This window comes from Micromys minutus (assembly GCF_963924665.1).
Source record: "Micromys minutus genome assembly, chromosome: 22".
Taxonomy (NCBI): domain Eukaryota; kingdom Metazoa; phylum Chordata; class Mammalia; order Rodentia; family Muridae; genus Micromys; species Micromys minutus.
Genome location: NC_137957.1, coordinates 1356128 through 1376549, shown reverse-complemented (window position 1 = coordinate 1376549; position 20422 = coordinate 1356128). Strand labels below are relative to the sequence as shown.

Genomic DNA, 20422 nt, shown 5'->3' with positions numbered 1-20422 from the left:
GGCCCCTTGCCACAGCCTTGGGGTAGCTTGCCTCATATGTCTCACCCTTTCTTGGTCATGATCCACGTGGTCCTCCTCGTCCTGGGGCTCTTCCCCTTGGAGAACCTCACACTCATCCTTAGGTGGTGCAATAATGCTCGCAGCAAGTTCTTCCTGCAGTCAGGAAGATGAGGCTCAGTTCCCAGGGAGATGCAGCAGTATCCCAACCGCTCAGGGCTTCCAGCTTTAGAAGCAGTAAGAAACTTTGAATCCCACTTAACCAATGTTATTCCCACTTGAGGGCTGGGACATGCCTTGGGGACAGACATTCTGCTGGCCACCCCTTTGCCTCACTGAGCCCTGCCAAACAGAGTTCTACAAAACAGCAGAAACATGACCACAGAGTACAGAAGGCCAGCCCACTAGGGCTGTTATTGGCAGTTATGTGTGGCTCCGACTGCAGGGGGATACCTGCTACTCCCCATCTCCTGGGAGAATGTACAGGTGAGACCCTGAGGACATATGGAGCGGGCACTTACTGTGGGTAGGGCAGGAGTGGGGGCAGCAGCAGGTGGTGGGGTGGTGGACAGCCAGAAGTCTAAGTCCTCACCCTAGAGCCACAAGAAGAGCACTTTTGGCAAAGGTAGGAAGTACCAGTTGCCACTCTCACCTCCCTACCATAGGCTAGATCTGACTGCTGTGCGGCAGCCATGGTGAGCCCCAGCTGTGCCCACACAGGTGCTCGGCTGCATCACTTCTGCCATGATGGCAGTCATAGCCAGTAGCCATGTGGACGACAGCTAATGACTGAAGTGGCATCATGGCAAAGCAGAAGGTCTGAGCAGGAGGAGTGTGTATGTGTTTTGAGACAAGTTCTCACAGGCTGGCCTAGAAGTCAGGGCAATCCTTCTTCCCCATCTCCTGAGTACTAGGGTCTGTGAAGTGGCAGATGGTGCAGCCTGGGAAGTAGAGCAAACATCACCAAAACATCACCCACTGAGCTAGACCTCAGAGGCATCAGTAGGATCCTGGGCTTGATCCCAAAACTCAAGAAATAAAATGTATTTTAGCCAGGCCTGTTATCTCACCTACTTAAAAGGCCAAGGAAGGAAGATTGCAAATTCAAGGCCATCTTGGACCAACTAGAGAGATCCACTTTCAAATGCAATGTAAAAGCAGATTGAGAGCCCAGTGTGTGGCACACACCTTTAATCCCAGTACTTGAGAGGCACAGATCTCTGTGGCTTAGAGTCTAGCCTGGTCTACACAGTGTGTTCCAGGATGGCTAAAACTATATAGTGAGACTGTCTCAAAACAAACAAAACAAGTGGGTGGAGGCTGTGATAAGATGAAAAATGACTAAATTAATGGAAAAAGGTAGCCCAGGGATGTGGCAGGGCAAATGCCTACCTAGAACAAGTCCATGGTTCTAGCATGCCCTCCCCCAACCCCCAAAAAAGTCTGTAGAAGCCTTGACTAGAGGCTGGCTCACTGTGCAGGCCTCCCCAGCTCTCTTCCTAACTGCTTTTTACTTTGCCCCATAAACCACATGCAGCTCCAGCCCCAGGTGCACACCTTTTTATCCTTCTTCTCTCTCTCTCTCTCTTTGGGCTTCTTCTCCTTCTTCTTGGGCTTCTTGCTCTTCTTCTCTACCCTAGGCACACCTTCCTTCTCTGGGGACTTCACTGCCTCTGCATTTCTATGTTTCTGGACAGGCAACTTCTCGCTGTCAGCCAAGGGTCTTAGAAGAGGAAGGGATGTGGGGTCACCAGGCTGAGCTGCAGCCTTGGGCAGCTGGCCCTATGAATCCAGAGACTCCACCAAGTGCCCATAGCAGCCAGGGTGCCAGGAGCCCAGACCCTGTACCCCCAAGTGCCCCAGTGTTCCCTCCCACTTTTTTTGTATGTGATAGCGTATGTCCACATTCATGTGGGATGGGGGTGTGTACACGTTGGTGCACACATGTCTATGATTACATAGAGGACAGAGGTCAGTGTCAGGTATTTCTCTGTCACTCTCCACTTTATCTTTTGAGACAGGGTCTCTTACTGAACCTGGAGCTTCCTCATTCGGCCAGGCTTACAGCCAATGAGCTCCAGGGATCATTCAGTGGCTCAGCTGCTAGGGTTGGATCTTAGTGAGCGCTGGGAAATAAACTCAGGTCCTCATGCACACACAGTAAATGCTATACTGAGCCACCACCACAGCACCCCTCCCCCCCGCAATGTCCCCAAGCCCACCTACTTTCTACCTTAGGCTAAGGACTCTCAGCACCCTGCAAACGGGGACCTAACCACCCCAGGCACAAGCCCACCCAGCCCACAGTCTGTTCCTTACCCCTCACTTACTTATCTAGGTCAATGTCCAGTGCCCTGTAGGGGTCATTGGGGTCTTTGTCATCCTCGTCACTAGGCAGAGCATTCTAAGGGAATGGAAGGGTCAGGGTTCAGTCAACTAACAACCATGGCCCCGGCTAGAGGTTCCTGTCCGTCCTGCTCTAAATAACAATAATCCAGACAGTCATGCCCCACACCCACATGTGCCAGGTGCCCAGTGTCCCAGGTTGTCCCTGGGAGCACAGCCTTCAGTGGCACACATAGCTGGGGCTGCCAGCTCCAAATGTGGAGTAAAACACTGCCATCACGGAGGGCTTGTGCAGCAGCTCACTGTGTGGCTGTGTGTATACAGTGAGCCTGCCCTTTTACAGACACACAGATAAGCCTGTTGTAACCAAGGCTGAAAGAGCTAGGAAGGGGCTAACCTCCGGCATCTCCTCGGTGATGATGTCCACACGCTGGGCGGGGGCAATGTCCTCATCGCTCTCCGTGGGCAGGGAGCTGTGGCGACGCTTGCCCTTCTCTTTCTTCTTCTTTTTCTTGTCCTTCTCCAGCCGCTGCCGGTGTCGCCGCTGCTCTTCCAGCTTCACATACTGGTCTGACATGGGCACACCTGTGAGGGAGTGGGGATGGCCACAACTCAGGGACACCAAGAACCCCATCATGTCCTGAACATGAGCTTAGCGCCAGGAGACACTTGCCTGGCACTTTCAGAGGCACTGAGAGGTCGATCTGTACCACGGGAATGTGCTCCACACCTGGTGCATCCTGGTATCGCTGGAGGAGGAACACAGGGTGTCAGTGAACCTTAGGAACTCAGGAGGCAGGAAAGAGGAGACCCTGAGAGTAATGCTCCAAACACAGTACTCCAGCAGGCTCCATAGGCAAGAAAGAGCCGAGTTTGGCATGTGATGTCACAGGGCTGTGAGGGAGGAGGTGGTAACTGGAAGCTTGGTACAGTGAGGGCTATACCCAAGTCTGTCCATGATGGTCTTGTCTTTTTTCTTTTCCTTCCTTCTTTCCTTCCTTGGACACAGGGACTTCGGGCTTGCTTACAACTGTGTAGCCAAGGGCAACGATAATAAAAAATCCCATCTCTACCTCCTGAATGCTAAGATGGCCATGCTTGGTTGATGTGGTGCCGTGGATAGGACACAAGGCTTACCCATGCTGTACAAGGGCTCTACCCACTGTCGGGTCTGCCCACAAAAGCTCAAACCTCTTAGGGACATAAGGATCTAATAGGCCAGGCACCTGCCCATTTGGAACCAGCACTGCCCATGGGTACAATAAGCCAGCTTCGCAGAGTACCTTCCTCCAGGCAGTTGTTACCCCGCCCCTAGAACTCATCCAGACCATTCAGGGCTCTCCATCAAGACCTGGACGAAGCCCAGCCCTGCTCAGCTACAGATGAGAGTACACAGGCACATCCATAATTACATTACTCTTAGGGCTTCAGCATGGCAACTGGTGAGGGGAGGCTCAAGGATACCACTTGCCTTCTGTGGGGATGGGGAGCTCTTGATGTAGAAGGGATTGTTGGCTTGCTCCTGCTTCCGGGCCTCACGCCGCTGTGGGGGTAGAACTCCACATGAGCATGTCTCACAGACAAGCCTGTCCAGTTCCCAAGACCCCAAGTGGGCAGGGATGGGTCAGAGTAGGAAGTATGAGGACCACCCCCAAGGGCAGAGCTCATGGGTAGGCACACTGCATGAGGTTCCTGCCTCCTGGGAACACAATTGACCTGGGTCTGCCCACTCTGAACCGCAGCTTCTGCCCACCGTTCCTACTCTTGTAGGCCCAGAAGCCTACTTTGTTGTTCCTGGTGAACATCCAGAAAGGAGAGTACGAGGGAGATGGGGGGCTGCCCTAGACAAGAAGATAGGGTAGAAGTCAAAGGCTATAGCCTGTGCTCACCCGGGCCAGCTCCTCCTCATCCTCCTCAGGCTGCCGGCGCCGAGCGTGCCGTGGCTCTTCTTCATGGAAGATGGCCTTGGGTTTCTCATCCTCAGACTCACTGTCTGAAGGTGGCTCATTGATCCAGGCATCCAAATCTAGGCTGGAAGTACAGAGGAGGATCACAGAGTGTTCTTGTCTCCTCTGTGTTGTCCCATCATGACAACTGCAAGCATTAATCCTTGGCAGAGGGCCACTATACATCTGAGACATCTTTCCACACCAATACCCCAGGGAACAAGCAACCAGGGATGCCATAGCCCCTGGCAGGAGACACAGAGATGGGAAGGTAGGAAGCCTGGGAGTAAACAACAGAACAGGAAAAATAGAGGAAACATGGCATCTGGCAGAATGGCAGGCAAGGGCACTCCTAAAGGACCAGGGAACAGGGGGTGCAGCAGTCCCAGGATGGAGGTGGCTTTATGTGAGTGAGCAAGGGCAGGCTCAGGCTGTCTAGTTTCAGGGCCATTACTTGTCCCCCTGGCTGATGGCAGGTCATGGGGCGTGAAAGTCCTTTTCTAAGTTCCTAGATCAGGGTTTAGCGACTCCAGCCATGTCTCTTCCACATCCCAATCCTCACCCTTCAGGAACTGGGACCTTCTTTTGGGCCTTGGGGGCCACAGGGTTCAGTTCACCAGCAAACAAGGCGCTCACTTCCTCAGCCACCGGCACGCCTTTGGCTTGCAGCTTCTGTACATGCCTGACCAGCTGCAGGATGCAAGACGCCTAGAGAAAAGCAGGAGTGGGCGCCTGTCCAGAGTCACTCAGCCACTCGAAGAGGACTGGTCCCTGAACTCTACCCATATATTGGCTATAGATCAGCTATAGACCTAGTTATGCCTGTGGCCGTCTCAGACAAGGATCAGCACAGGAGGGGGTTCAGCTCAGATGGAGAAAATTCCATGTAATGACACCGCCTATGGAGCCACCTATGGGCACTCAGTCCTGTGCGCAGACACAGCTATACTAGTCAGTCCTTGGTACCATGCTGCACAATCAATCTCCACAAACACCAAGGTGTGGCTCAGTGTGGGTTCATACTTCCCACAGGGCTCAGCTTAGCACAGCTCAACCACGGATGAATCACCACCCAGATCTAACTTCTTCAAAGGAGGGTCCCCAGAAGCCTAGCAGAAGTCACATGGCACCTGGTTCAGCCCATATTACCACCGGGTGCCAAAAGCAGCCTTGGCCACTGGGCCTCAATACTCAAGTATCAGCCCAGGACTTTGGCCTGTTGTGACTCAGTGACACAGCACATGCCTGACTTACACACACGCTCCTGGTACAAACCTTACCCTACAACAAACAGACAAAGGTGGTCCAAAATGAGCTTTCCCACAACAGCAGCAGAGCCTTGCCCATCCTCACCATCTCCGACCCAGGCTCTCAGGCCCATTCACACTCAGTCCCTGGTCACTGACCCCAAACCCCAGGTGGGCAGAGCTAGGATAGAAACTCCAACAACTCACTTTGGAAAAAGAAGAAAATCCCATCTACTGGCTCTGCCGGGGACAAGGACCTGGAAAGGGGCCCCTGGCTGGAGACCTCTGGGGTGTAGGGTGTGGGTATGCATCCCTTACTATTGCCTGACACATGCCAGCCCTGAATGTGCCCTCAGGGCATAAGTCATGGCCACACTGCCAGGTTAGTCTCAGCTATGAGCTGGAATCCCCAGTTTGCAGCCTTACCCGCTCCTGCACTTCCAGGTCAGCGCTCTGTACAAACTGTGGCAGCCGCTCCACCAGTAGCTGGGTGACCTCCTGTGCAGCCTCGGCGTCGGCGGCCTGCTCCTTCTGCTGCAGGATGGACGCATACAGCTTTACCACGTTCTGCACATACACAGCCTGGATGTGGCCGGGCAGTGTGGTGACCTTGGGCCGCAGCATGGCCTCCAGGGTTTGCTGGGGCCCCTGTAGGTGCCTGGGGGACAGGGGCTGCATGAGGCTACTGAGCACACCCACAGGCCCATTTCACAAGTAAGTCTGGCCAGGCAACATGGGAGCTAGGCTTCTCAGGCAAAGCACAACCTAGGGGCACCTGCTATCATTGTGCAGAAGTGGGATACCAAGAGCCATGAATGACCAAGGGACACTGTTAAGAAACAATAGCAAAGATGTGAGGACCACTAGTAGACACAGAAGGCAGAGGACCTATGTGACCTACATGGCTGACATGCTGCCATTGATTGTTTCCTGGTAATGAGCATTTGCCTGATAAGGAGTCCCTGGGCTCAATTAGAAATTGAGCACCAAAAAAATTGAACACTCATCAATAACTTCTCCTAGCATCCATGTTCTGTGCTGCCCGGTGGGGTTCAAACAGGTACTTTGAACCTCTGGGTCCTCAAAGGGCAACTTATATGCACCCTCCATGGACTAAGCTCTGGGACAATCGAGGTGCTGAGCAAAATTTGTGTTTTTTCTTCCCCAGAGAAATGTGCTCCCCGGGAGATTTCTGTGGCACACTGAGTTACCATTTGACAACAAACCCACACCTGCTCTGGGTCACAGCTGCCATGTGTTCTCTGGGCAGGTGTGTGAAGTGGAACTGAGGTGCAGTAGCCATCTTAGCCTACCCACCTAAACAGACCTGAGCCTGGCGTGAGGAGCTCTAGGAGGGCAGTGGAGACAGGCTCGCTATCAGCACTGTATGCTGAGGCCTGGCTCTGAGGGTGGCAACTTGCCTAGCTTGGAAATCACCCGAAGCAGAATAGATTTGCTTCATGGTCTAGAGGGCACCCTCTCCATAATCAGTGTGACCCAAATTGGCCAAGTCACTCCATAGAAGACAGTCAATCACTGGGCTCCAAAAGTAACCGTTATCAGACATAGGGTCTGCCCACATGTCCCCCCACCAGGCCACCTCTGAGGGCTGTACTGACTCACTCTGAGAACTCCCCGCAGATCCAGGCAGCAGCATAAAGCACCTCACAGATACCATTTCGTTGGGTGCTACTGGCTACCAGGTGGGCACTATCAAGCAGCACAGACATCTGGGACACAGCAAATTTGCGAATGGCCTTGACTCGGATGGCCACATCCAGCATCTGTGCAGCAATGAGGTGGCCATGGCGGGTGCCCTCCAGTCTTGTCAGCTCCACAAGGATGCTGATGTACCACTCAAAGTTGGTGATGTGCTGGTAGTTGGACTGGCTACAGATGTCAATGATCTTAGTGAGCAGCTCATCACGGTAGGTGGTACCCTCGGCCTTGTCCACGTGGGTCATGAGCTTCTTCACAATCTCCATCAGATTCTTTTTGGACACCTGTGGGAGCATAGGCAGATGCAGCCAGCCATGAATACTGAAAGCCAAGATGGAACTCATTAGCCCAAGAGGGATAGATTCCTCCTCAAACAGCAGAATTGTGTCTAACCAAGGGAGAGTGACAAGAGACTCTCGTATTGGGTACCCAGTCCCATTCTCTATAGCCTGGACAGGTGCGATTGGCTGACCACAGCATGCTCAGGCTGCTATCCCAGCCTGGGCAGGAATGACCCAAGTACTGAAGCTTCACAGCCCCCACCCCATCCTGGCCACAGGGACGCATACCATTCCATAGAGCAGGTCCAGAGCACGCAGGCGGATGGACTCGTCCTTGTCATCCAGGCACTGCAGGATCAGGTCCTTGTGAGACTGTACAGACTTGGGATGTGTCTTCAGGATTTTGGACATGGCCAGCAACCCCAGGTACTTTACTGTGAAGACCAAGTGGCCATTAGCTTGGAGACAGCAAATGGAATACCATGATCCATGGTGTATCAGGGGAGTATGTCACCATCTCCAGTTACTGTGGTCCTAGTTAGTGCCGCCTACAGCTAATGGTCACTTTTGTGAGCCCCACCTCACCCCAGGAAGCCAAAGTGGAGGCCATATACCCCCAACCTCTCACAGCATGGTCTACAGGCACAGGCTTCTGGAAGTCAGAGGAACAGGATTGTAAATCCAGCTCCAGAGCATTACAAGCTTCCCGTCTCTACAGGCACTGACCTTCCCAAGCACACACACACACACAATTATGAATGACAGAAACTTACAATAACTTAAAAATACGTTTATTAAAACAAAAAAACAAACAAACAAACAAAAAAAAGAACCCTGCTGGGATTAGTGTTGTATACCTTTCATACTGGCACTCAGGAGGCAGAGGCAGGTGTGAGTTTAGGCCAGCCTGGTCTACAGAGTTGAGTTCCAAAACAACCAAAAAAGGAAAAGAAAAATAAATAAATAAATAAAGAGAAGAACCCCAACGATGGTGTCTGAGGACCCTGATCACAAACTCTAAAAGTCACTGCTAGCCAAAACAACAGTGGCTGCTGCCCCGGTGCAGGCCTCGTGAAGAGTGAAGGGAGAGGCTGAGGCAGGAGCCACAGACAACACTGTGTACCTGAAGCCTCACTTGTGACAGGTTTGGAGGTAGTCACCCATTAACAGATGGCCCAGAGAGAGGCTTTCCAACAGCATGGGCATGAGAGCTGCTGAAATGCTGTGGTATGGAGTGGGGATGTAAACCGTGGACCTACGAAGGAAGTCTGTCAGGCCTGGCTCTGAGGTAAGGACTGGAACACAGTCCGAGGTAGACAACAGCGGCCACTTGGTCTGGTAAGCAGCAGATGGCACTGACACAGCCCCCATTTTGGAGCCGGTTTAAGCAGAGAAAAGTGTGGGCATGTAAGGAAGGCAGCAGTGACTCACAGTTCTGGTCGGAGTCTTCTATCAGTATCCTCAACTTCTGAACACATAGCTGAGAGGAGGAAAGACACACTGGTCTGCACCCCACCACCATGCCCAGCAGCCCACCAACAGCCCTGACCAAGAGGATGCATCTGGGGGCAGGAAGGGCAGGTGACTGCAGTATTTGCTCTGGGGACCCTGCTCAGCACGACTAAGTGGATTACAGGCACCTGTGAGGACAAGTGGGAGCAAGGGAGCAAGTACTAGGGGCAGAGTGTCTACAGCAGCTGCCCAGGCAGGCTGACTCGGTCCCCACAGGGGTTGGAAGTACAGTGGAGAAAGAAGGTGCCTGTGGGAGGGCGGGGGCTAGAGGACTTCCTTCATACTTGAGCTGTTCAAGAAAAATGAAATTGGAGGTGACAACGGCAATTATTTCCAGCTTAGCTGAGGAGGTCTGTCCTGGCCACCACATAAACCGCAGTTGTGCTGATCTGCACAGGCCCCGGAGACAAACCTGGATGCTGGCGCTGTGGTTGGGCATCCCGGAAGACAGCGAGATGAGCACTGGGACACATGGAGGTCACGGTTAGTTAGTGCCCCTGGGTCAGACACTGACACCCTACTGACCCATCCCACCAGGGACCTGGTTACCTGGCTCACAGGAAGCTTGGGGCTACATGTTCAGAAGGTTGAACATTGGGAAGCCAGGAGATCTGGCCTGGGTCTCCCATCCTTCCTAACAGGAGTAGCTCTTAGAGCTAAAGTACTAGTACCTAAGACAGGATCACACAGCTCCTGTTCCTCTCTAGGATCTGGGGTGCAGACCTGTGCTGGGCAGAGTAGGTCAGAGACCCCTCAAGAAGCCTGAATATTCATGGCTTCAGGAAGCCCTCACATGACAGCACTCCACACATCCCAGGCTATAGCTGGGATATGGAATAAGCTCACTCCCAGAGAGGGGTCCAGAAGCCCCCCACTTGCTGCTCTTCCTGTGGCTGACAGCTGAGTCCTGTCACTGGGGTGCAGCTGCAATGATAGCCATATGACCTGGGGACTCCCATGATCATTTTGGCCTTAAGAGCCCATACCTTCAAGGCTCCTTCCCTCTTCCTGTTCCCTTCACCCAGGCAGGGCAGCAGGGGAGGAAGGCCATGTTCAATCACAAGCCCAAGGGTACCAGGCCCACATTCTAACTCTCTAGGTGCATATGCATGAAGACAAAGGTAAAGAGTAGGCCTCCTCTGCAATCCTTCCCACCTGGTTTCTTTGAGCCAGGGTCTCCTGCTGATTCTGGAATAAACTGGCTGGCTGAAGTGGCTGCTAGTAAGTTCCAGGAATCTGCCTCTCTGCCTCCCCAGTGCTAGGGATACAATATCCAGTCTTTGACAAGTAAGCTATATCTTGCGCTCAATTCCCTATGCCTACAAAATGAGCATACCATCGTCTCTCAGCTCAGTTCTACTGGAGGACAGAGGAGGCCTGGGAAATGGGATGTTGCCTACAAAGCAAACACCTGTGGGTCTTGGGCTCTGTCCCTAAGATGGGGGATAATCTCTCAAATTTGCAAAGGGGCCTGAGGAAGGGCTGGGAAACAACTCATACAGAGACCTGAATTTACACCAGCACTGTAGAAGATGACTTGGTCAGGGAACAGCTAGCTGCCTTATCCACCACCAGCTCAGTAGGAGCCAAAGAGGGGTGTTGAGGCCAGTGCCCTCCTGGCAGGGCTGTTGACTCCACCCACATTTGGAGCTCTACTAGTAAGGCAGAACACTCACCAGCAATTACGGTGTTTACACACTCGTACAGCAGGGACATGGCAGAGGTGCTGAAAGAAAAGAAGAAATGAGAACACAGCCCAAGTGTCACACACAGACAAGATCACACTGCTGGGGCTCCATGGGAATGGTACCACTGCCACTCTTCTAAAGCCCAGTGACACCTTCTCAGGAGCCACTGACTTCTCCCACCCCAACCCTGTCCCTGTGTGTGCCATGATGGCCTGGCACCTCCTCCTATGCCACCCTTCCAGAGGATCAGTTTGGAGGGACATGGCACAGCTCTGGGGCCCTAGGGATGGTAAAGGACTACATGAATGCAGGGCTTGGTGTGAGTACAGGGCAGAGCTAACTGAATTGAGTGTAATGGCTCACACTTAAAAATCCCAGCTCCCAAGGGCTACAAAGTGAAATGTGCTCCCCCCCCCACACCCCCAAATAAAACAGACTAAACAGGGTAGCCTCAGTCGGTGAGACAGGAGGGTACAGTGGCCAGGGGTCGTGTCAGAGTGGCACCAATGTCCCTGCCAAGGAGTAGCTACCTGTGAATGAGGTTGGTGAGAGGCTCGATCAGCTTCTTGCCCAGTCTGGGCTCCAGGGGTGTCAGGGCACCAAACTATAGGGACAGGGGTGCTGTGGTCAGCAGGATGCGCGTAGACCATGGGCTCAGGCCCTTCACACACCCCATCCTTTAGCACTTACCAGCTTGATGATTTTGATGAGGACCCAATTGTTGGTGGAGGACGTCATGAGCTTGAAAAACAATGGAGCCAGAGACAGGTAGTTTTTAGGGTTGCGGCGCGCCAGCTCACAGATGACATTAACAGCTGCAGACTGTACCCCTGAGGACCAAGAAAGGGGTCCAACATCAACAAAGAGTAGAACATTCTACTACCAATGTGGTATCTCCGTTTACAGAGGCATCCCTGTATACAGGGACTGTCCCCATCAATTACAATGATATCCACAGAGCAGGACATCTCTCACAGCAAAGGAGGCTTCCTTATCTACAGGGAAAATACCCTGGACAAAGAACATGTGGTACAGGGTTGTGGAAGGCTAAGGACACACTGGAGATTGTCACCATTCACATGGCCAGCTAGAACCCCAGGCACGTGGCACAGTAAACAGTTCCTGGACTGCTCTGAACAGAGGGGAGCTGAGGAAACACTGCTCCTGCTTAGTATAGACGTATCTTTTTTTATATCCTGCCACTTTAAATATGATTTATTTTTTGTGAGCATTTGCTGGCATATACACATGTGTGCAGAGCCTGGAGACCAGAAAAGGGTGTCAGGTGAGACTGGGTGCTGATGTGGAGGGAGACTTCTCTCTGGTGAGGTATCCTTAGGTTGCCCATGCTCATGTGTGCAACTCCAGTGAACTCTCGCCCTCTTAAGGCAGACCTGAGTGGTATAGGCAGCATTTGCTACTTGGTAGGTTGTCCTTTTACCCCTCTCCACCCTTTCCACCCTTTTCATCCCCTAACACTTGATAGGAGAGGGAAAAAAAAAGATAGAGGGAAGAGAACATGGTCATTGTTAGTTCACTTCCTCCTGATTAGGGACGTGGTGTTCCTTAGAACAAGTTTGATATTCGCCATCAGAATATTTAATTTTTTTCTCCATGTTTTTTCTTTATAACAAAGGGAAACCAATAACAACCAACATCCGTACCCTACCCCTTTTCCTCTTGGGCTTGTGATGTATATGCTTGGCCCAGGGAATGGTCGCATTAGAAAGTGTGGCTCTGTTGGAGTAGGTGTGTCACTGTGGGTGTGGGCTTTAAGACCCTCATTCTAGCTGCCTGGAAGCCAGCAGCATTCAGATGAAGATGGACTCTCAGCAGGAGATATAGAACCCCTGCACCACACCTGCCAGGATGCTGCCAAGTTCCTGCCTTGAGGATAATGCTTTGAACCTCTGAACACAAGCCAGTTCTAATTAAATGTTGTCCTTATAAAGAGCTGATCATGGTGTCTGTTCCCAGCAGTAAAACCATAACTAAGACAAGGCCCTAGCATTTATATAGCCTCTGAAAAGTTCCTAGAATTCCAAACATTATACAACCACAGAAACTATCAGCAGCTGGAAAAATTACACTCCTGCTAGAGCACAGGGCAGATCAGTCAGTTGCTGCAGACAGTCCAGAAGCAGCCCCACATCCTCTACCCGGAGTTAAAACAAAACCATTCATACAATATTTCTGTGCACAGTCACATTGACTGGGATTGTTTCTTTGGTCTGTTACTGCTGCCCTGTGTGGGAGGGGACAGACTGGACATGAATCACATTTGTCCTCTCAAGGAAAGGCTCACATAGCTTCTGGCTAAACACAACCCTACTTCAGCACTCACAAGCTCACAGAAGCACAAACTGATACCAACCATGCTAGAATGCCTTAGCCTACACTGCAAGGAGCCCCAGAGACTTCCAGGGTGACAGCACGGCTCTCTATGCCTCTGGCTCAAGGTGACACCAAACAGACCACCCAAGGTATAAAGGGGCTGTAGACAGGAAAATCAAGTGGCTAATGCTTACCAGGTGTCAAATCTGTCCTGTCTAGTGAAGCCCAGTAAGACCTTCTTCCCCAAGATGGGAGGAGCACTTCTTGCCAGCTCAGCAGCTGTACAGGACACTGAAGAGCCCCATCTCCACAAGAAGGGGGTGCTGCCATGCCCAGCCTGGCCTTGAAATCCTGACTTTCTGTCTCCACTGCCAGGCAAGTGCTACCATGCCTGCTCTATATGGTGCTGTGGATGGGATCCAGGTTTCCATAAGTGCCAGGTGAGCATTCTATCACCTGAGCATAGCCTCTGCTTTGCTTTTCCACTTTACCTGTGACAAGGTCTTAGTCTACAGCTTAGGCCACCCTAACAGTTCTTCCGCATTATTGTGCCGAATACCTGAGGTAGAGCAAGCGACCAGGACAATTAGAGTGCTGTCACTTTCTGGGCTAGAAACAGCTGAACTAAATGTCTGGGCCTCAAGTCCTCTACCTCAAGAGGCCAGGAGGGACCCGGCTTCAGAGATAGTCAGGTGGCAGCTGGTTGGCTGGGAAACATGAGGCTTCGAGAATGAGCCTCTTACTTTCAATACACCAGGACCTGCATAAACACTCATGTGCCCCATGAGTAAAATACAAGGTGGGTCCCTTGTATTCCAATTTCACATGCTTTGCCTCCAAGGGCCTATGCTGGCCTGTGTGGCTGCTGTAACGTGGTCCCAGGCTACAGGACCTGCTCCACTGGAAGCGTGCTCCACTTTGGAGGCCTGGGTGTTTTTGTTTCTCCGGTCACCATGATGTGGCCCCCTTACTCATCTCCCGGTTCTCCGCTTCACACACAGCCTGAGAGAGTGGGCTTCAACCATACACCACACAGATGTGCTGTAGCCCATGTCAGGATGTTGCTTGCAGAGCACCAAGCAGCACAAGCCCATGAGGGGCACAGTCACGCATCACAGAGGGAAGTGCTCATGTGCTCAATTCCTAAATGGCCACAACTTTAATTAAACAACACATGATCCCCCCTCTTCATTTGCTCCCCAGCCCCTCAGGGCCTCTGGGTTGGATGGATGTAAGGTCTACAGTACCCTATCCTGCTCAGTCAACTCTGCAGAGATGGGAGATGTGACTGACTACTCACTTGCCACAGCTGCAAAGGGGCCCCTGGGGCCTACGGACTTCATAGTAAGCTGGCTGCGCTGGACCTGACTATCCACTCAGACAAGGAACCTGTGAGCCATGGGGAATCTCAACTAACTCAGTGCACTATGGCCTGTGGCTGTGAGTGCATCACCAGCACAGACCATCCCCCATCCTCCCACCCAACCAGGAACTTCCTGTCACCAACCTGGGTCTGGGTCCTCCAGCTTCTCCTTAAGCCGGGGGAAGGCAGGACGTAGTGACTCAGGGTACTTGAGGAAAACTTTGTACATGATCAGCACTGCCTTCTTCCTGATGTACGGCTTTGTGTGAGACATCTGTAGAGACAGAAGGGTGGCTGGTGACTTACCTAGCCAGGACCCCTGACTCTTCCACATCTCACTCTCTCTAACCCACCTAGCGCAGACCCTGCCCCTGCCCCCTGCCTTAAGAGGCGTTAGGCCCACAGGGGATGCAGTCACTTTGAAAGTTGATGTGGTTATACTGTGCGGCCCTGATCCCAGGCTGCCCTCACTCAAGCCTCCTCCAGGACAGTCTTTGCACTAGCACTGGTGGTGGTAGTAGTGGTGGGGTTGCCCATCAGCCCATCAGGCTCCAGGGGGTGCTCCATGCAGATCTTACATGCTCTGGTCTACAGGGCTGGCAATTGTCTGGAAAGCCTCACAAGCTCTCTGCTTACTCTGTGGGCCAGGCAATCTATCACACCAGTAGCAGCCACCACAAAGGGTGGCTGGGCATGAACGGTCCCAGTGGAGCTCTGTTTACAACAGGTACCTGCTAGATCTGGATAGTGAAAGTGGGCTCTGCCCGTTGTGGTACTGAACTTTTAGACCATCAGGCAGGATCCAGAGGACAAACCCAGGAGAGAAAGCAAGGCTGACTTTCTCTGTCCCATCTACCTGAGTAACACAGCAGCCACTCTGAGGGCCTTTCTATCTCCTCAGAGCAAGGGTTCAATACTGGATTCTGGCTACCACTGGATGAAGGTGGAACAGTGCTGTAGGCACATAGGAACTCACCAGGGTCATGATGTCATTTGCTAGGTCTCTGGCAAGATCTGGGGTGACAAAACAGGATAGACCAGTCAGTGCCACTCCAGTGTCGTACTGGCTGGGGCTGCTCAGGTCCTGCAAGAGCACAACAGGAGGGTCAGTAGCAGTCCCTTGGGACTGTCTGTATATCTGTAGCCTAGCACGAGGGAGCCTCTTACAGTTCTTCTACTATCATAAAGAACTGGAACACAGGTGAGAGGCAGAGAACACAGAAAACTCTGTGTTGAAGTCACCAGACTTCTGGTGCTCTGGCTCCTTGGGGACAGAGGCTACTTTGCAAGTTATAACTCCTGATCAAGGACTTCCTGGTTCCTGGCAATGCTATAGGGGCCATTTCTACTCAGCAACTCCTCCACGATACCAGGAACAGTCCTCTGGCTATTCTGATCTGAGGCACTCTGGGCCAATACTGAGTTCATTCCTCTAATGCATAGGGCCCAAGGCAGAAAACTGAGGCAACTTCTTCCCAGTGCCCTGACTCCCCACTCTAAGGCAGTGTACCTACTGCCAGAGGATGCACCTCAGTTACATGGAGCATGCTTAGAGTGCTGGTCTCATGATTATTAACAGAATGTTGTGAGCTTCAGGGCCTTTCCCCAGGCCTGAACAGCATTAGAAACTATGATCAGCCCTTTGCCCTCAGTGGCCAGACTTTACAGTGTCACCTCCCAAAGGGACAGAAAGGAAAGCAGTAGAATCAATGGAAGCACTACCCTCAAGCAGGAAAGCACATCAGGAAGACACACAGAAATGACAGGATGGTCTGGAGCTTGCTTGGCCTTGAGAACCCCATGCCCAGGTCCCAGGCTGCTTCAGACTACACAGCAGCTGCAAAGGCCCAGGATATGTGCCCTGCTGTGTGGGCACAGGTCTCAGCTGCACATATACCAGGCAGGTCCTGACCTAGACACCAGCAAGTCACTGCTGTCCTCAGTTAGAGGACACCTTCTCTTATGGAGCTGAGCTCCTGTGTCTTAGGGAGGAAGGCCTGACCCACAGCCTCAAACACTACAGGCATAGAGACAGTGAGATGCTGTTGTGGCCAGAGCTGGCCTCTCAGTCTCAACCCAACCTGCTCACCTTCCTTCTATAGCCCACATGTCCAATCTTCCCACAGTCTGGTCACTTAAGTCCAGCTTCTTCTCACAAAGCTCATGGACTCAGGAACACCCAGGAGCCTCCTTTAGAAGGTCCTAATCACTCAGAATCTTGCTCTTCTCAAAGGCCTAACCAGCTCAGTTATATGCACTCCCAAGTAGCAATGGCTCACCCAGGCTGCCTGCCTGACCCCGTAATCCAGCCACACTGCCCATATAGCTTGTAGCATGACACCCCTCAGCCCTGACCTCCCACTTCACCCTTGCCCTCAGCCAGGCTCTATCCTCATCAGCATCATGCGCTGCCAAGCTATGCTACTGTGACTCCCATAGACATTCCTCTTCCATCTGACAGCTGCCTACCACACACAGTCACCAGCTCATACTGAGGGAGTCCAGTCCTTGCTCCAGCATTTGGGAACAGAGGGGTGCACTCTGTGTCAGGAATTATAAAGGGACTGAAACAGAAAGGACAGCCAGCAGCCTCCAGTCATCAGCAAAGGTAGGCAGGAGCAGGACGGTGTCAAGGAGGACTCACCCCTCCATTCCTCACACTCCCTCCCTCACTAACCATCAAGAGGCCTGGGAGCCAGTAGCCGGGCAGGAACCCAATGTGGACAGGGACACAGTGGACAGGCTGTAGCTGCCCTGTGCACTGAGTAAGGGGGACGGGGGGGGGGCATGAAAGGGGGATGTACTCTGGCCTGAAGCGCCATGCTTGTTCTGCTCAGACACCGGGGATATGAGTGACACAGCCTTGAAAGGCTGCCACAGGCAGGTGGGACCCTCAGCTCATCTTCTGTGTCTCACTTGAGTGGCAGAAAAGCATCAGGGCCTACCTTTCGGATCTGGTTGGTGGTCAGCATGATGACATCAGTGCCTTCGTGGAAGCACTGGGAGGCTGCAAGGTAGCCGACACGCTGCAAAGTCAACAGCCAGAATGTCAGAACCAGAGCTACCAAAAGCCCCACCAGGAGCACCCAACAAACCCCTGGAGACACTGAGGGTTACAGCAGCAGCAGTAGCAGGGTTCTGAGGCTTCCTCCCCTAACGCACTCTCAGCAGGTGCAGACAGCTCTAGTTTCACTGCTGTGCACATGGGGAAGCAGAACTCTGGTCCTCATGATGTGCTATTCCACCCCTCAAGGGACTTGCTTAGGGGCTGGGTGCTTTCAGTGTTATAACACACACACGGAATAAGACAGGGAACAGGGAAAATGTCTAAAGGGACCAGAATGCCCACCTTTGTTGACCAGAGGCTGGGAAATGATCAGTCATGACAATGACCCTACAACCAGGTTATCAGAGCCCTAGGGACAGCAATGCTGATCAGCCTTAGCCAAGTTTGCTCCAATCAAACATCACCACTGCTAGGCACAGTGGTGTAGTCTGTTACCAAGAGGCAGACACAAAAGACTGGCATTCAGTTCAGGCCCAATCTCAACTACAGGGGATTCAAAGCCAATCCATAGCATGGGAGAATGAAAACAACAGCCATCCCAACAAACCAGTGTCAAGCACGTGGGGTGGCACACACCTTTAATCCCAACACTCAGTAGGCAGAGACGGGTCTCTGACTACTCAACAGCAGGACCTCTGGCCAGAGGACACACTTCAAGGATGCCCCCATGCTGGAGGGTCCCTCCTCCCTCAGGGACCTGCCTGCTGTGCATCCTAGGTCCTCACCTTGAATGTGAACTTGGAGGCACTCATGACTTCGATGATATTGAAGGCAGCCCAGCTGATGTCATATCCTAGCATCTGTAACTGTTAAGAGAAGAATGGTGAAGGTGATTAGTACTCAGGAGATACTGGAGCAAAGACTGCAGCCAGAACCAGTACATTCACACCACACATGGAAGAACAAAATACATTCAGTCTGAACATATAAACTTCATCCATCACAAACCCCTGGGCATTTTTATGTCCTCTTTTCAACAAATGTCTCTGACAAAACTGGAGGTGCTTCTGAGAGCTTCTCAGGGTGGAGCCCTGCCTAATATCCTCCAGTAAGGGGCTGGGGGCATGGCTCAGCAGGACAGTCCTGCTAGGCAGGTGTGAGAGACTGGGTTTCCTACCTAAGCACTTAAAAAGTTTAGCATGAAAGACTGAAGAGATAGCTCAGTAGTTAAAAGAGGTCCCGAGTTCAAATCCCAGCAACCACATGGTGGCTCACAACCAACCATCTGTAACGGGATCCAACACCCTCTTCTGGTGTGTCTGAAAACAGTTATGTTGTACTTATATACATAAAATAAATAAATCTTAAAAAAAAAAAAAGCTTAGCAAGAAAAAGGGTTATGGAATATCTGTGTCTAAGGGAACAAGTTCCCAGAACACTAGCAGATGATGAGCATCCACAAGAGAGACAGTGGTGCTACTGCATCAAGTCCCCACACCTATGCTTGTCTATGATTTGAGCACTTGCAAACCTAAGACAGGCAGACTGAAGATTCAAGCCAACTGAGGTCACATATGCTACAGGTATATGCTAAGGCAAAAATAGCAATATGTGTAAAACAGACCTTTTAAAAAATTAAATAGTGGGCTGGAGAGATGGCTCAGCAGTTAAGAGCACTGACTGCTCTTCCAGAGGTACCCAGTTCAAATCCCAGCAACCACATGGTGGCTCACAACCATCTGTGATGAGATCTGATGCCCTCTTCTGGTGTGTCTGAAGACAGCTACAGTGTACTTATATATAATAAATAAATGAATTAATTAATTAATTTTAAAAATGTATTTAAAAAAATTAAATAGGGCTGAAGAGGTGGCTCAGTGGTTAAGAGCACTGACTGCTCTTGCAGAGGTCCTGAGTTTAATTCCCCGCAACCACATGGTGGCTCACAATCATCTGTAATGGAGTCTGATGCCCCTTCTGGTGTGTTTAAAGAGAGTAACAGTGTACTCATAAAGTAGATAAATAAATCTTTAAAAGAAAAATTAAATAAATAGCCAGGCTTAATAACGCACACCTTTAATCCCAGTACTCAGGAGGCAGAGACAGGAGGACCTCTGTGAGTTTAAGGCCAATGTAGTCTACAGAGTTCCAGGACAGTCATGGCTACACAGAGAAACCTTGTCTCAAAAACCAGAAAAAAAGAAAAGAACAAAACAAAAACAGTGTGAGCATGAGGAGGTAAAGTAGAGCACTTGTCTCAAGGGTACCAGGCTCTGAATTCAACCCAGGAACTGTTTAGAAAGCAAGAGAATGGGGGCTGGAGAGATGGCTAGGTGGTTAAGAACACTGGCTGCTCTTCCAGAGGACCTGAGTTCAAGTCCCAGCAACTACATGGTGGATCACAACCATCTGCAATGGAATCCAACGTTGTCTTCTGGTGTGTCTAAAGACAGCAACAGTGTACTCACATACATAAAATAAATAAAATATTTAAAAAAAAAAAAAAGAAAACAAGAAAAAAAAGAAAGCAAGAGAGAGTTAGCAAGAAGGCTCAGTAGGTAAAAGCACCTACTGCCAAGCCTAATGAACTGAGGTCAGGTCCTGCCACTTGAATAATGGAAAAAACCAGGCCCTAAGAGTTACCTTTCATACAAGCAGCATGGCATATTTGTATACACTAGAAAGAAAAAGCTGCAATGAAATAAAATTAAAAGAGCTGGGATGATTAATCACAGCCCTGGGGAGGCAGAGGCAGGCAATCTCTGACTTTAAGCCAGTCTGGTCTACAGAGTGATTTCCAGGACAGCAGGACCATACCAAGAAACACTGTCCCAAAGATAAACAAGATTAAAAGAAAGGGGCAAGTTTTATATGAGAGTGAAGTATCCTGTGTTCTGTGCCACCCTTATGGCATACTCCAGTACTATGAACCTAGCATGGTACATCACCTCCCAATCTAAGGAGGAATGAAGGTAGAAGGGA

The 20422-nt window shown here is 51.3% G+C and overlaps 1 protein-coding gene across 2 annotated transcripts in view; it reads right to left on the bottom strand.

Annotated features, from left to right (window-relative positions):
- Nucleotides 1-20422, bottom strand: part of AP3D1 (adaptor related protein complex 3 subunit delta 1) — a 34425-nt gene that overhangs the window by 4732 nt on the left and 9271 nt on the right. The window contains exons 3-23 of one of the 2 annotated variants that reach the window (XM_080935412.1): nt 18226-18306; nt 17379-17459; nt 15410-15517; nt 14578-14707; nt 11427-11566; nt 11267-11340; nt 10725-10774; nt 9461-9510; nt 8968-9016; nt 7825-7970; nt 7160-7539; nt 5963-6194; nt 4852-4997; nt 4233-4374; nt 3815-3886; nt 3017-3092; nt 2741-2928; nt 2328-2401; nt 1555-1720; nt 519-590; nt 46-153 (exon numbers count right to left, since the gene is read on the bottom strand). In XM_080935412.1, the coding sequence (XP_080791538.1) occupies nt 46-153; nt 519-590; nt 1555-1720; nt 2328-2401; nt 2741-2928; nt 3017-3092; nt 3815-3886; nt 4233-4374; nt 4852-4997; nt 5963-6194; nt 7160-7539; nt 7825-7970; nt 8968-9016; nt 9461-9510; nt 10725-10774; nt 11267-11340; nt 11427-11566; nt 14578-14707; nt 15410-15517; nt 17379-17459; nt 18226-18306 (2565 nt within the window). The remainder of the gene's footprint in view (nt 1-45; nt 154-518; nt 591-1554; nt 1721-2327; nt 2402-2740; nt 2929-3016; nt 3093-3814; nt 3887-4232; nt 4375-4851; nt 4998-5962; nt 6195-7159; nt 7540-7824; nt 7971-8967; nt 9017-9460; nt 9511-10724; nt 10775-11266; nt 11341-11426; nt 11567-14577; nt 14708-15409; nt 15518-17378; nt 17460-18225; nt 18307-20422) is intronic. The other variant, XM_080935413.1, reaches the window with a different exon arrangement.